Below are 13,929 nucleotides of genomic sequence, written 5' to 3'. Positions count from 1 at the left end.
TCTAAAGTACGAAGTTTTATTTGCCATTGTTGACTTTCTGTTATGACTGATAGTGGCAGTCTGTATTGCAATGAGTAGCATAACACTATTTGCAGTAAGGAAAAAATTGCTTTGCTTAACTTCTGAGATGTTCCGAGTCTCTGAATATTTGCATAATCTGACATTGCTATAAATGAATGCAAGTGGGGAAATACTATATCAAGTGAAAAACAAGTTGATTGCGAGAGTTTTCACATGCAAAAGCCAAAGCATAAATTAATCCTGAAAGTACTCTACTGATGCCAGAGAGATTTACAGAATTGAAATGTGGCATTTGTGTGATACCAATGCTTTTAATTTTTTTTTGTTCTTTTTAATTAAAAAATAATTTAATTTACACATTTAATTAAATATTCTTTTTAGTTATTTTCCATTTTGTCCATCAGGCTGCAAAGAAAATGTGCTTTCTCTTATAATATTTGTATTTCTGCTATTTTGTTTCCTTTCACTGTTTTAATCTGAGGGTTTTTTCTCCCAGTTTTTGTCTGCATTCATTCTCCTTTATTTGTAGCGTGTTATTTTTTTCAACTTCAAGTTGCCTTTGTGGACAAGAAATTATTAATTGATTTCTTTTTCAACAAAAGCCTAGTTTCGTCTAAGTTGGACGGCTGTATGTTTTGTGCGGAAACCTATGAAACTGGTTACACACATATCACTGAACTCCATAGCTCTGCAAGAAAGGTGCGAGTAAGCGTTGCAGGACTGAGTGCATAATGTGCTTACTACCAAACATTATTATCCTTTTTGTGTATGGATATATAAAAGCTCTTTAATGCTAAGAAGTTTTTATCTAAATGAGAATATTATTCTGGCATTGAGATTTGAATGTTTATCTTTATAATGGGCACCTTTTTTGTAAGTTACTTTTTTTCAGGCTAACATTTTCTACCATGTCTCAGGCTACTGACCTGTTTACGATTTTTTAATTAAATTACCCAAGAATCTTTTAAACAAAACCCTACTGTGCTTAACTGGAGTGTTAATGTGTTTTGATCACTTCTATGATTTGTTTTTATTTATAGATGTCAGCACTGTAATTGTCATCCTGCAGGAGCCATTAGTGGGACTTGTCATCTTGTTACTGGACAGTGTGTTTGTAAACAATTTGTAACTGGCTTGAAATGTGACAACTGTGTTCCTGATGCTAGTAATTTGGATGTCCACAACCTATTTGGCTGCAGTAAAAGTAAGTGGATGTTAGGTCTTAAAAGCATGTCTTTCAAATTATTTTTTTTTTAAATTGATTTAGTGAGTATTAAATTAGGTCAGCAGTACTAAAACTGGGTTTGACTTTCCCCCCCCCCCATAGTTCTGGTCCCTGAAGTTTGGGTGATTTTCACTGTGAGTATCTTAGGAGTGTTTTCCAGAGAGACGTACAGAATACTTTGTGTCACACGCACAGCTTATGCTTGCAGTCTAACCCAGGGGAGAAGTAACGGCCCATAGTTCCCTTGCACTTCCCACCGTGTTCTTTGCAGTGACCCACGCAGAGTTCACCTTTTAGTCACACAAATGCAATAGTATTTGTACAACTTACAGCTTAGCCCCCTTTCCTGCCATTGACAGGAGGCAGGAGACCTGTCTTCAGAAGGTCTGTTGAAGACCTTCTCCTGGCGATTAATTAAAAATCTGCTCCTCAGTGCAATGTAGCTTTGCCTTTCTCCTCCTGGGGCTTTTTTTCAGTCGGTTTGGGAAGATAGCGATGTGGTGTAACAGAGCGTCATGAATGGGCGTGTGTGAGGTGGGGCTAATGCTATGTTGGTGGTCAGATCGTGAATTGTAATGAAACACACTGCAATGGAACATCTGCACTTCTGCCCTTGCAGTAGGTCTGAATACAAAGAGGTGGCACGATTTCAGCCTCTGTTTGTATCGTAAGTAGTCGAAATTAAATGCTCAGATTTGCTCAGCAGCGCACAGTCTCTAAGCTGGCAGGGATTTTAAAGGAGAGGAAAAATATTATATGTAATAAGAAAATTAAGTTTTTAAGTTGCCTCCAGTTCAATGTTCAGAAATGGGCTTTGAGGACATCATACCATGCAATGCCAAACTGTGTGGGTAGGACCTCAGTTAATACTGAAGTTGTTGTGTTACATTTTTGTGACACACCTTACTGCTGCACGCAGTTAACAGCCCAGTCTTGGAAGTCATGTAACCAGTTACTGAGGTACTCTGCGGCTGCTAATTGGGCATTTCTGTCAGCAGGCCTAATTGATAATGGCCAGACTGGTCCTACTGCGCGAGTTAGCTCAGGTAGCCATGTGTAATGCAACAACAGGGTTAGACATTCCCAAGTGATCTCTGGAGTATGTTTCTGGATCCTCCTTCAGCAAAATATTTCTTTGTATATTTTGCAAAGGTATTTATATGACATTCATCATTGTGATAGGCCCACACTGTAGATTTGCAAGCAGAGATGTACATGCACAAAGAGTTCGTTTACAAGGACAGACAGCTCTCACTTTGATTCCAGTTTGTATTTCATTCTAAATGGGTTTAAATTTCAAATAATATGCATTGCAGAATGCACAGTGCTATAAATGGGATAGAACGAAGAGACTGATTTGTTTCCAAAGATGTTTTTTTTTCTCCAAGTTTGGAAGTGCTTAGATACAGTTTTGTTTTGGTTTTCCCCATACTCTTCTGTAGAAGGCATAGTATCTATTCGTTGTGCAGATAGTTGATTGGCTTATTGTTTCTCTAAAAAAATGTAGGCTGTTTCAACTGAATGTATAATAATAATAATACATGGCACTTTTATGATGCTGTTCATCTTCAAAGTGCTTTACAAACATAAACCAACCTACTTATTTATGTTGGGATATACATTGGATAAAGGTCAATGGCAATTCAACTATAAAATTGATTAATAATAATATGACAGATAAATAATATCATAGATTTTAGTTAGGAAAAAATACATCAGGCAGTATTCTAAATGACAAGCGGAGTCCTCTTCTGGACATAAATGATACAGCAATTGCAGTCTGTTGGTTATTCATACCAAAATATTTCAACTTGTTGCACAGATATGGAGCTTTGCCTAGCTTGATATTTGTGGTTATTTTCATTGCAGAACAGTATTTTGTTGACACATACCATTACTGGTTATAACTCTTTGCCAAGGGAAGCAAATGTAAGTTGCTGTCACTGTCCAACTAACATTCTTTAAGGAAAAGACCGATTTTCAATTTTTCTGCCCAACAATATCTTAGATGCTCCATAAAAAATCTGAAATACAGTACTTTGCTTGCACATCTAAAATGCAAAACAGCAAACACGTGGGAGCAATATACAATAGTGTGAGACTGAGAATGGAGAATGAAGATTATGCCGGTAAATTCCTATGATTGCTCAGGTCTTGTAAGCATGTATGACATGGAGAGAAACTTTCAAAAATGCCAAAAGGATTTAGGAGAACTTTTTTCCTTTGATTCTCAAATTTTACTCCTGTAGACGCTTTAGCATACATTCACTGCCTAACTCAGCTGAACTCAAGAACTCTAGATTGGCAGCAAAACAACCTACGCTTTCTAATGGGAGATGATGACTATGTGTTCTGTTCAATCCAATGAATTCTAGAAATATTTTCTGCTATTTCTTGGCTGAGTGACTGCAGTAGGAGCAGGGTTTTTCATTATTTTACCCTAAAGAGCTTCAACTCACATTTTGGATTTGTATTAAAAACCCACTGATGTTGGCCTAAGTCTCTACATCTATCACTTGTGTAGCTTGAGGTCCTCATGTCGCTGTCTGCAACTTCAGTCTTTGCTTCCTGTCTCCTGTTAACTTGGCCGAACAGATTTTGGTAACTCTTGGTGAATTGTGCATATTAAGCAAACATCCACGTAATGGAGATGTTCATAGTTTATAAACAGAAGGAGAAAAAATTAATGAAAAGCCACATGTTTCTAATGTTGATATTTTCCTATAATGCTTAATGTAAAGGAGAAAAGCTTATGGGGTGGTTCTGGATCCAGCTCCTGGCAGCTTACTCCACGTGCTGATTTCTGTACTGCCCTCGGCTATTCTCATCCCTGGAGCAAAATGTTTTCCTCTAGATCCATGCTCTCCTGATTTTCCCTCCCTTGGTAGAGAGGGTAGGGAATGGCACAGTCTGCCTTTAAATCAAGCTGTAGCAATTACTAGGCTGCCAAAACAGACCGGTCTTGTTCTGTGCTAATGCACGGTATGCTGAGGGTTAGAGAGTCGTGCCTTCCTTCGCATAACGGGCTGGCTGGAGAATCTCATAGCAGGATATGGACTCATGCCCTGACTTGAATAATAACATAAACGTAGAATTATAGAATCATTTAGGTTGGATAAGACCTTTAAGATCGTCGAGTCTGACCGTAAAACCGTATGTTTATGTGCACATGTGTGTATATACGTATATGTGTATATCTATGCGTATAAAGTTTAATTTCTGAATAATAGCCATTATCTTAGAAAGGACCGTGATCATACAGTTGGATTACAAAAGAGTCGTAGGAGGGACTTTGACTGCTCTTTCTGAAAATGTGAGACTTTTGGCTTGCGAACCTCAGGCTTGTTTTTCTCTCTATTGATACTAGTGCAATTAAGTAGCACATTTTCCAAAGTTAATGGAGGTGGTAGCAGAGTATTATTTTGGTAAATAAGAATCTCAAGCTGATTTCTTAAAATGTTAGACACCTCGCTCTCATCGATTTAAATTTCATTGGAAACAAATGGAAGTGAATTGCCTAAATAACCTTCAAAATTTGCCCCTTTATGTTTTTTGTCATTTAATTAAGTAGGCTTATTGTAACACTTCAGTAAAATTTGTAGTTAGTTGGACTTCCCATTTCTATTCTAATAGAGGAAGTTATGCCTGGCCTATGCTAAAATGGAATGAATCCTCTGGAAAAAATAAATTGTAATTGAACTGTAGACTTCAATAATGTGACCAGATAAACATGTTCCCATTTTATAGAGGTCTTTAAATACATTAAAAAAAAAAAAGTGTTTGGAGAACTGTGGTGTACTTGCTTTAATTCAGGGGGAAAGGGCGATTAAGTTTATTTGTCGTTTGTTTAAATGTATAATTTTGTTGCATGTACTTGGAGAAAAAGCTGTGTTGGAGAGCATTTGGATGGATCAGTTTAGTCTATTAATGTCTTGCCTGAGTGACCTGACTATGTTTACTTGATGGTTTTTCTTTGAAGAAAACTTAGCAGTTTCTTTGCATTTTTATTTAAATTTGTATGATTATTGATTACCTTCATTTTTACATCCTCTGTTTTTGTGTATGTTTTAGCTCCATTCCAGCAACCTCCTCCTACAGCAGAAGTTCTCAATTCCTCTGTTATCAGTCTTTCGTGGAGCTCCCCCGACTCTCCAAATTCTAACAGGCTTACTTACCAGCTGTATAGGGATGAGGCTGAAATTTATGCAACCGAAGACCGCTACCCTTATAGTAAGTATAGGAAGATGACATCAAAGATTTTGTGTTTATGTGTGTGTGTACATATCTCTATATATATGTGCAATTTTTCTTAATTATTTCTCATTTCTGTCATTATCATTCTCTGTGATTTTGAATACATTATTCTGTTTTCCTTTAGTGAGTTACTGTTCTGCGTTATTAATTTTCTTTGAAAGAAATGAATACTCCAGTCTAAAATCTAGCAAACTGTCACTCAAAATGGCTAATAATTTTTTACTTTTTAATCTAAAAAACTTTAGTTGCTCACCAAAAGCATTCCCTGCAAATACACACAGGCTCCAAAATCTAAAAGAGGCAAAGTCCCAGAGAAACGATTAGGGTGAACAGAAGAGACCATAATGTGCTTAAGCTTGCTTTTTTCATCCTCCCGGTTTTAAACTGTTAACAGATTAGGAAAGCTTTTTGTGGTCTCTAACTTTTAGCACCTTCTGTTAAGCTATCAGTGTAGCTCCTGAGTTGCCTTTAGCAGCACCACTTCTCTCTTGTTGAGGCTTGCAAAGGGATCCTCAGAAGGCAGTCCTCAAGGGTTCGACACTCTGGCCTAGCTGGAAAGGCCATTTTGTGCTACTATTGATCCTCTTATCAAGGAAAAGGAGATGCATTTGGACACTGGTTTTATGTATATATGGCACACAGGTGGGTTTTTTGAGAAGACAGGTGTGGTTTAATGCCGCTAAGGTTTGATTTTTCTATTGGCAGCTTTTTTAGTTTCTTGCATTTTCATACCAATGCAGCATTAATATTTTGCAGAAGTTGAGTCTTTCTAATTATTGGCATGTACCCTGGAGCGAAAAAAAAAACCAAACCAGATTGTTATTCAGTGGAAGCACAGATCCTTTGGAATGCACCTAACATTTTTCTGTTCTGGTGCATGCTGCTGTGTTACAGTTGATTGACTACTCTGTGGCTTATGCTGTGAATTTGGACGCTCCACGGTACATACCACGAGGAAATGGTATGCGACCCCATGTAAGCATGGGATTAAGTGATTGACAGGAGAGAAAGAAACATTACAAAAAAGTTTAGAGAGCTAACAGAAAATATTCCAATTCCTTAGTTTGGTTTTTACAGCCTAACTTTAGCAAAAATATGAATTAATTTCAGAAGAAAAGCTCTTATACTTTGTTGTCATAAATTTGTGCTCTGTAACGTAGGTGAAACTGAGTGCATTGTTGAGGATGGTATTTCATGACTGTGCCTACGTACTTTGTAGAGACTGAAAAATTCTCAATGTGTTTAGCTGTATAACGAGACATTAGCATGTTTCTATTTAACAAAACATTTTGTAAAAACATAGATTTGGTTTCAAAAGACATTTTTGACATTTCCTGCAATCCCCCTAATTAATGATGTGAAACCGTCTGCTGGTGTTTGAATATCAAGAATACATTGTTAATGCTGTCAGAACTTTTCATAATGTTACATTTTTCTCAGTATAGCATGAAACTTGTAATGCTTATGAAACGCCCCAAGAGTGCAACTGGATGAACATTATCTTATGACTAAAAGAGAGTTTTATAGAAACACTGAACTTCCAAAGGAAAATTAAGAATAATCTTCTAAATTGGCCTGGTGATCTGGCTGATAGTATTGCAGAATGCCCAGTTAAAACAATGTTTTCCTAACTGCTCTGGAAAACCAGAGACTCAGGAGATACCAATCCTCCTCTTGAGGATATACTTGCTTGAAATACTTGCTTTAAAATGTGAAAAAAACCCCACAAAGTTACTTACGATTCTAACTCCAAATCACATATTGGTTCTAATTTTTTATAAATGTAGCATGGTGGAGTTGTTCACCTGAGGAATGTAGAACCTTCAACCTTTTGGCTTTATCCAATTTTATCTAGCCTATATTCCTATTGAAATAAAGTCACCATCTGGTGATCAGATGTTCGTCAACACCTGAATTCAAGAATGAACTTTCTCATAATGTTGAGATGGTGCTGGTTACTTTTCTGGCAGACAATAGCAGCATTCTGGGTGATCTGCCCTGTACTTGAGCCCTGTACTTGACAAGGGGAAAGTAACGTGCTTGCTGTCAACGTTCGACCTGGGGCCCTAGAGTTCGAGTCCATTCCAGAGGTGGGTTTTCGGGGGTTGGTTGGTTGTAGAGCTAGGGTGGTGGTTTCTAGAGCCGGTATGAAGTCTGGAGTCGGTGTTTTCATAGGGAGGTGCTAGCTTGCCTGCCGGTTCTAGATCGCGTTCCAGAGCACGTTCTAGCTCGCTTTGGTTCCAGAGCAAGTTCTAGATCGCTTATTGGTTCTAGATCGCGTTCCAGAGCACGTTCTAGCTCGCTTTGGTTCCAGAGCAAGTTCTAGATCGCTTATTGGTTCTAGATCGCGTTCTAGCTCGCTTTGGTTCCAGAGCAAGTTCTAGATCGCTTATTGGTTCTAGAGCACGTTCTAGCTCGCTTTGGTTCCAGAGCAAGTTCTAGATCGCTTATTGGTTCTAGATCGCGTTCTAGCTCGCTTTGGTTCCAGAGCACGTTCTAGCTCGCTTATTGGTTCCAGAGCAAGTTCCAGGTCGCTTATTGGTTCTAGATCGCGTTCTGCCTCGCTTGTTGGTTCTGGAGCAGGAACTTTAGCCCACTGCTGGGTTCAGAAGGATCATGGTCTAACACTCTGGCTTGCTTGTTGGCTTAAGACTGCTGGTTGGTCCAGGACAGCTTGTTGTTTCTAGAGGGGGTGCTACCTCAGTTGCTGCATCCTGCACACTTATGGTTCCAGATCATATTCTAGCTCGCTTGCTGGTTCTACATCGTGTTCTAGCTCGCTTGCTGGTTCTAGATCGTGTTCTAGCTCGGTTGTTGGTTCTAGATCGTGTTCTAGCTCGCTTGCTGGTTCTAGATTGTGTTCTAGCTCGGTTGTTGGTTCTAGATCGTGTTCTAGCTCGCTTGCTGGTTCTAGATCGTGTTCTAGCTCGGTTGTTGGTTCTAGATCGTGTTCTAGCTCGCTTGCTGGTTCTAGATCGTGTTCTAGCTCGGTTGTTGGTTCCAGAGCGCGTTCTAGCTCGGTTGTTGGTTCCAGAGCGCGTTCTAGCTTGACCGATGGTTCTAGATTGTGTTCTAGCTCGGTTGTTGGTTCCAGATCACGTTCTTTCTTGCTGGTTCTAGTTTGGGTTCCAGGTCACGTTATGGCTCTAAAGTGGGGTTAGGTTCAGGGGGGGGGGAGGCCCTAGAATCTAGTTCTGGGGGTGGTACTGTTTTGTCGTCTCACAAGGATTTGTGGTACTTGCTGCTGCTGACAGCGGTCTCGCTGGGGGGTTTTCTTTTTTTTTTCCCCTTGCGTGCAGCTCTCCCAAGTTTCTAGCACACTGACTCGTGCCACCTCTGTGGCCATTCTTTTCTCTGGAGGCAAAATCTGGACACATGGCAAACTCCTACCGGCTGGTGTCCTTCACAGCAACTGGTTGCCTCACTCCTGCTGCAAGGATTCTTGCCAGCCTTGTCTAACGCGTGTCAAATCGGCTTTGGGTACCCTACTCTTGCACCCAGAAGCACGTCAGGTGTGTCTGTGCAGCTCAGAAAGGGTTCAGCAATTCTAGAGTACACTCAAGTACTTGCCCCCGCAGTTGCGAATGGCGTGCTGACCCAAAAGCTGAAAAAGAAACAGCTGAATCTCGCCAGCAAGACTGATCTGCTGCTTCACTTGCCTGCTCACTACTAATGCACAAGGATGTCGCAGTAACCATTGCAGCCGCTGGCAGAGCCTTGCCTGAAGTACCAGGGTTTGAAAGGCATGAAGATGAGGTTACCTGGTCTCCTTATTGCTGGACTTCAGCGACAAGTTTGCGATTGCTATAGGTAGTTGAAGCGCTGTAAGCAATTACTGGGCTGACGCTGCTGCTTTTGTACGACAAAGTCAAGGGTTGACTATCTAGCAATACTAATAATTTTGCGGTCCTCTTTAAGTTGTACTCAGGGCTGGCTTGCCAGTGCAGACATGCAGAGAGGACTTAGAAACAGCTGTGTCCTCTCCATTTGCTTTGAAAAAGTTTAAGAGTATCCGTGCTCTGGCACGTTATATATTACTCAACGTTCACTATTTCTTAAGGCAAAACGACGTGTGGTGGTATGGTTGTGCGTAACTTCATATTGTGCTGTGATGACTAAGATGTGTAACTGCTTCTGGGATATAGCCGGGAGCTATGCAGGGTCACGGCGGCTAAGAAACTGCTAAAAAGCTATCTAGAGTAATGGAAAGTAGGGGGTGAGGAAGGTAAATATAGGCTTTGGATATACCTTTTTGATAATTATTTGCACTTCTCTTTCACTTTTCATCCAAGATCAAATGCTTTAAAAATGAACTATTAAGCACTATTTTAGAAATGAGGAAGTGAAAGCACAGAAAGGTGAAATATTTGATCTTACGCTATGAAATGAATCAAAAACAAAGGTGTGGAAATTTACAGAATGGTTTGCTTTTTTCCTAAATCAGATCCACTAAGATCGACGTTGATTTACATTTGAAATAATTATTTCCAAGCAGAGGAGGAATAAGAAGATAGTTGTATTACTCTTGTTCATGATTAAAGCCGGAACTAGGAGAAATTAATTGGAAAAATTATTTCTCTAGCGATGCCAATGGACAGTGGAAGATAATAAAGGGAAAAGGGGAAGGGAGTTTTCCCTGTTAAAAAATAAAAAAGTTGAGAAGTTAAAATGTTCATAATGATCTCAAGAGCATGCAAATAGGCGTAAATATCTTGCATCTTGGATTAGGGCTGGAAAGAGTTTAAGTATGGAAATTAAGATTATTTTTAATGTGTTGGACTCATTACAATTTTCTTCTCGCCTCTTTGTTTTAGGTGTTCAGACCTTCACCGATACCGTGTTATCTCCGTATACCTTCTATTCCTATTACGTCCAAGCCAGCAATGTTCATGGCTTTACGAGAAGTGCCTCAGTGACATACAGAACAAAATCTGGGACGCCTCCAGGAAGCTTGCATTTAAATCCCGTCTCTCCTGTTAGCCACCACTCTGTTTTACTTTACTGGACGAGCCTCTCCAATGACTCTGGGCCCATAGAGAAATACATTTTGACATGTACTAGCTTGGGTGATCTTCAGCCTTGCGGTCAGTATGAAGGCCTAAAAACTTCAGCAATTATTTGGAATCTCATTCCATTTACAAAGTATGTTTTTTCTGTGCAAGCTTGTACTAGTGGAGGCTGCTTAAAGAGCCAGCCAGTAACAGTAATTACTGCACAAGCTCCTCCAGAAGGGCTACACCCACCGCTGATAGAAACCATCAGCTCTACAGAACTGGCTGTGGAATGGTCACCACCCGAGAAACCAAATGGTAGGACATTGTATTTACTTTTGTAAGTCAAAGATTTTGCAAAGAAAAAGCGGCATTTTCTCAAATCTGGTTAGAATATCCTTATCCATGCGACATAAACTGAGAATGAAGTAAGTAATTGTCTTAATTTGCCTGTCTGCCATTAGACGTATCCTCAGAGTCTGTGTTTTATTCTTTTGGAGTCCAGAACTCCAACTGAATGTGTTGAGTCCGGGATTTAGCCCTTAGTGGCATCTGCTGCAGCAAAAATCACATTTATAATTAAACATTTACAGTAAAATTAATTTCTTCCTAATTTGCCAGATCGCCTAGTTCAGGCAGATGTGGCGATATTGCCTTACAAAGAATAAATAAGCAGATAACAGTTATGGGAAAAAAAATCTAAGAATTAGCAGAGAAGTCTGTTTTTAAAACCATCCGTCATGTGTAGTAACTAATTCTATTACCAGTATAACTTTGTTAGGGATTAGGCGATTGCCAAGAGTTGCTGGTCTAACTTGCGTAATAATATTTTAGGTTTTTGAAACTGAGACCGCAGCTGTTGTAGGATACTTTTGTGATGCCACAGATTTTACTGGTAAACGCTTTATCTTTTAATATATGTGCAATGGAGCTTTGTGAACTTGCACTTACATGCACAAATATTTGTGCATGAGAAAACAAGCATTTCGATCTGTTCACGAAATGGGCATCTGTGTATGGGGAGCTCAGCTTTCTCTTCGAACACCTTATTTGCTAGCTATTACCAGATTAGACAGGAAGAATGCCTGCACAAGAATGCCTGTATGTATTTAGAGGGGCAGTTCATGATACCTGCTGTTAGTACTTGTCCCTCAACCTGCAGCATATACTCTTCATAGTTTACTTGATAGCCATTACATGCACGTAATTGCCAGCACAGGCAGATTTAAGCAATGCTCTTATTTTTCTTTTGATGTCTGGTCAGATGTCCTGGTCTTTCCAAAGACAAAGAGAGAAGATTTTTCTCCCAAGCCACCTCTCCAGTTCCGTGCATGAGTACAGCCCCAAATTTATATATATTATATGGTAATTAACTATCTCCTGGCTTTGCTGTATGTCGCTCATCTTTTCCATTTGGGAAATCTCCAGTCAGCTTTCTTATACTCTGTTCCTACGGTTACACTGCTTCCACGATACAACCTAGATCATGTATCACTTCGTACCACAATACTGAAGTTTTGGGTTTTTATCCAAAGTGGTGAGACCTTCCTTAAATATCCCTTTGATAATCAGAGGTAATTGAAGTAACTGAAGTAATTTCCAGTAGCATTTGATCAGAACTTTAGGATCTCGTCTTCCAGTGAGGATGGAAGAACTCATACTGTAATCCAGCCATTTGTTTTCAAATCCCAAAATTGCATGGAGGGGAAAATAAACAGTGTAATGCAAGAAATGCCAAAGTGACCATTTGGATGAAAATAGCAGAAAGGAGGAAAATTTCTTATGCTATATTTTCTATGATGTGGATTGATCGATTGTTAGCTCATTAAACATATTGGTGTTGGTATTTTAGTAGAATTCTAGAAATCGTTTAAATGCACTAATGTTTCTGGCCCGCTTTTTTCTCTAGGCATAATTATAAGGTATGAACTTTACATGAGAAAAAAATTAAAACCAGCTGGGAACTTTCTTCCTCCTGAAATTCGTATTTTTCAAAGTAGTGGATGGCTCAGTCCTCAACCAATTATGGAGTCTCCTAATGAAAATGCCCTGGCTCCACCGCAGACCAGTACCACAGTCACTGATCTGGAGCCATTCACAGAGTATGGATTTTATGTGCTAGCAGTAAACATGGCGGGTAGCATATCTTCAGACTGGATATCAGGACGAACAGGAGAGGCTGGTAAGTATTGGTTTGAATTTGTTTGATACAAATAAAAGGAAAAACTAAATTAGAATGCATTTTCTTTTTTTTCCCCAATAAAATTGATCTAGAGATGATTCAAATAGGGACAAATTGTCATTTTTTAACTAATTAAAGATAGGTTAGATTATCTCAGAACTTAGCACGTTAAGCAAAAACATTTTCTTCACCATAAAATCATATTGTTGAAGAAAAGAATCCCTGTCAATTAAACCAAAATTTCAAAACTACAAGATGGCAAAATCTACCAAGCAGTGTTTGAATTCTCCACTATTTTCCCAGTTGTTATTTATATGTTCTTTAAAGGGAGAAAACATGAAAAAAGATTGGTTTTGTCACAAACGCATTAACAGTTGGTGTGAATCAGGAATGTTGTCCAAGAAGGTACATATATTCAGAAAGGAGGTTCAAGTGAGTTTTCCTGAACTGAGGCTTTGATTGTTTAGAAAGCAATTTTTTGAAGAACTTGAGGGGGTCACCTTTTCAGGAGTATAGTGCTTGAAACTTATCATATGCTTTTACGGAGACCAAGTGTCATAATATGGACCCTTTTTTTCAGAAGTTTAACCGGTTCACAACGGCTCTTATTATGACCCTTCTGTTCAGATTTTCAAAAGGGCTTGTCACTTGACATAATTATTTGAAATTTGTTTCAATGCTTTCATTAGAAATCTAAGTTTTTTAGGCCGATAGAGCCTATGTTTTGCAATTAAACATCTCCGTTACATCACTGATGCTTTTGTTTGCTGCTAGCTTGAAAATCACGTCCTCGGTCATTTGCTCCTGCAAAACAGCAGGCTAAACTAATTCCCCTTTCAAAATGAGTCTTTGTGCTTATCTGTTCTTAAATACTACATGTTATAAAAGTGTTAAATTGTATTTGGGAAGAGGTCCATTAGTGTGGTTGTTTGTACGTAGCAGAAGTGCTATGAGTTTGTATCCTATTATTACAGAGTAATCAGGTGGGGATTTAACTGCAGTGCAAACAATCCTTTTATAGATTTACTATGGAAGACAGGGGAACTGTTTTGTAAGAAGTGAGAGACATGTTAATTTCAAACTGGCCTAGCAAACAAAATTGCTTTTAAGATGCTGAAGTATTGAACACTTTTTGCTTTTATCAGTTTTTTCCCAGGTTGCATGAAGTTTTTCTTCGAGACTTTTTCATTTGTATGTACTTTCCTACCTGCTACAGGGGTTAGGACTTTAGTGCTGATTAGTATTTCTTTGAAGAC

At 39.0% G+C, this 13,929-nt stretch overlaps 1 protein-coding gene across 1 annotated transcript in view; it reads left to right on the top strand.

The window, feature by feature from the left end:
• Positions 1 to 13,929, top strand: part of USH2A (usherin) — a 405,495-nt gene that overhangs the window by 81,981 nt on the left and 309,585 nt on the right. Inside the window, exons 14-17 of the mRNA XM_076334572.1 lie at positions 1,062 to 1,225; positions 5,318 to 5,476; positions 10,315 to 10,809; positions 12,401 to 12,673. Of these exons, the coding sequence (XP_076190687.1) occupies positions 1,062 to 1,225; positions 5,318 to 5,476; positions 10,315 to 10,809; positions 12,401 to 12,673 (1,091 nt within the window). The remainder of the gene's footprint in view (positions 1 to 1,061; positions 1,226 to 5,317; positions 5,477 to 10,314; positions 10,810 to 12,400; positions 12,674 to 13,929) is intronic.

This window comes from Aptenodytes patagonicus, chromosome 3 (genome assembly GCF_965638725.1).
Source record: "Aptenodytes patagonicus chromosome 3, bAptPat1.pri.cur, whole genome shotgun sequence".
NCBI lineage: Eukaryota > Metazoa > Chordata > Aves > Sphenisciformes > Spheniscidae > Aptenodytes > Aptenodytes patagonicus.
This window is presented reverse-complemented; position numbering and strand designations above follow the sequence as displayed.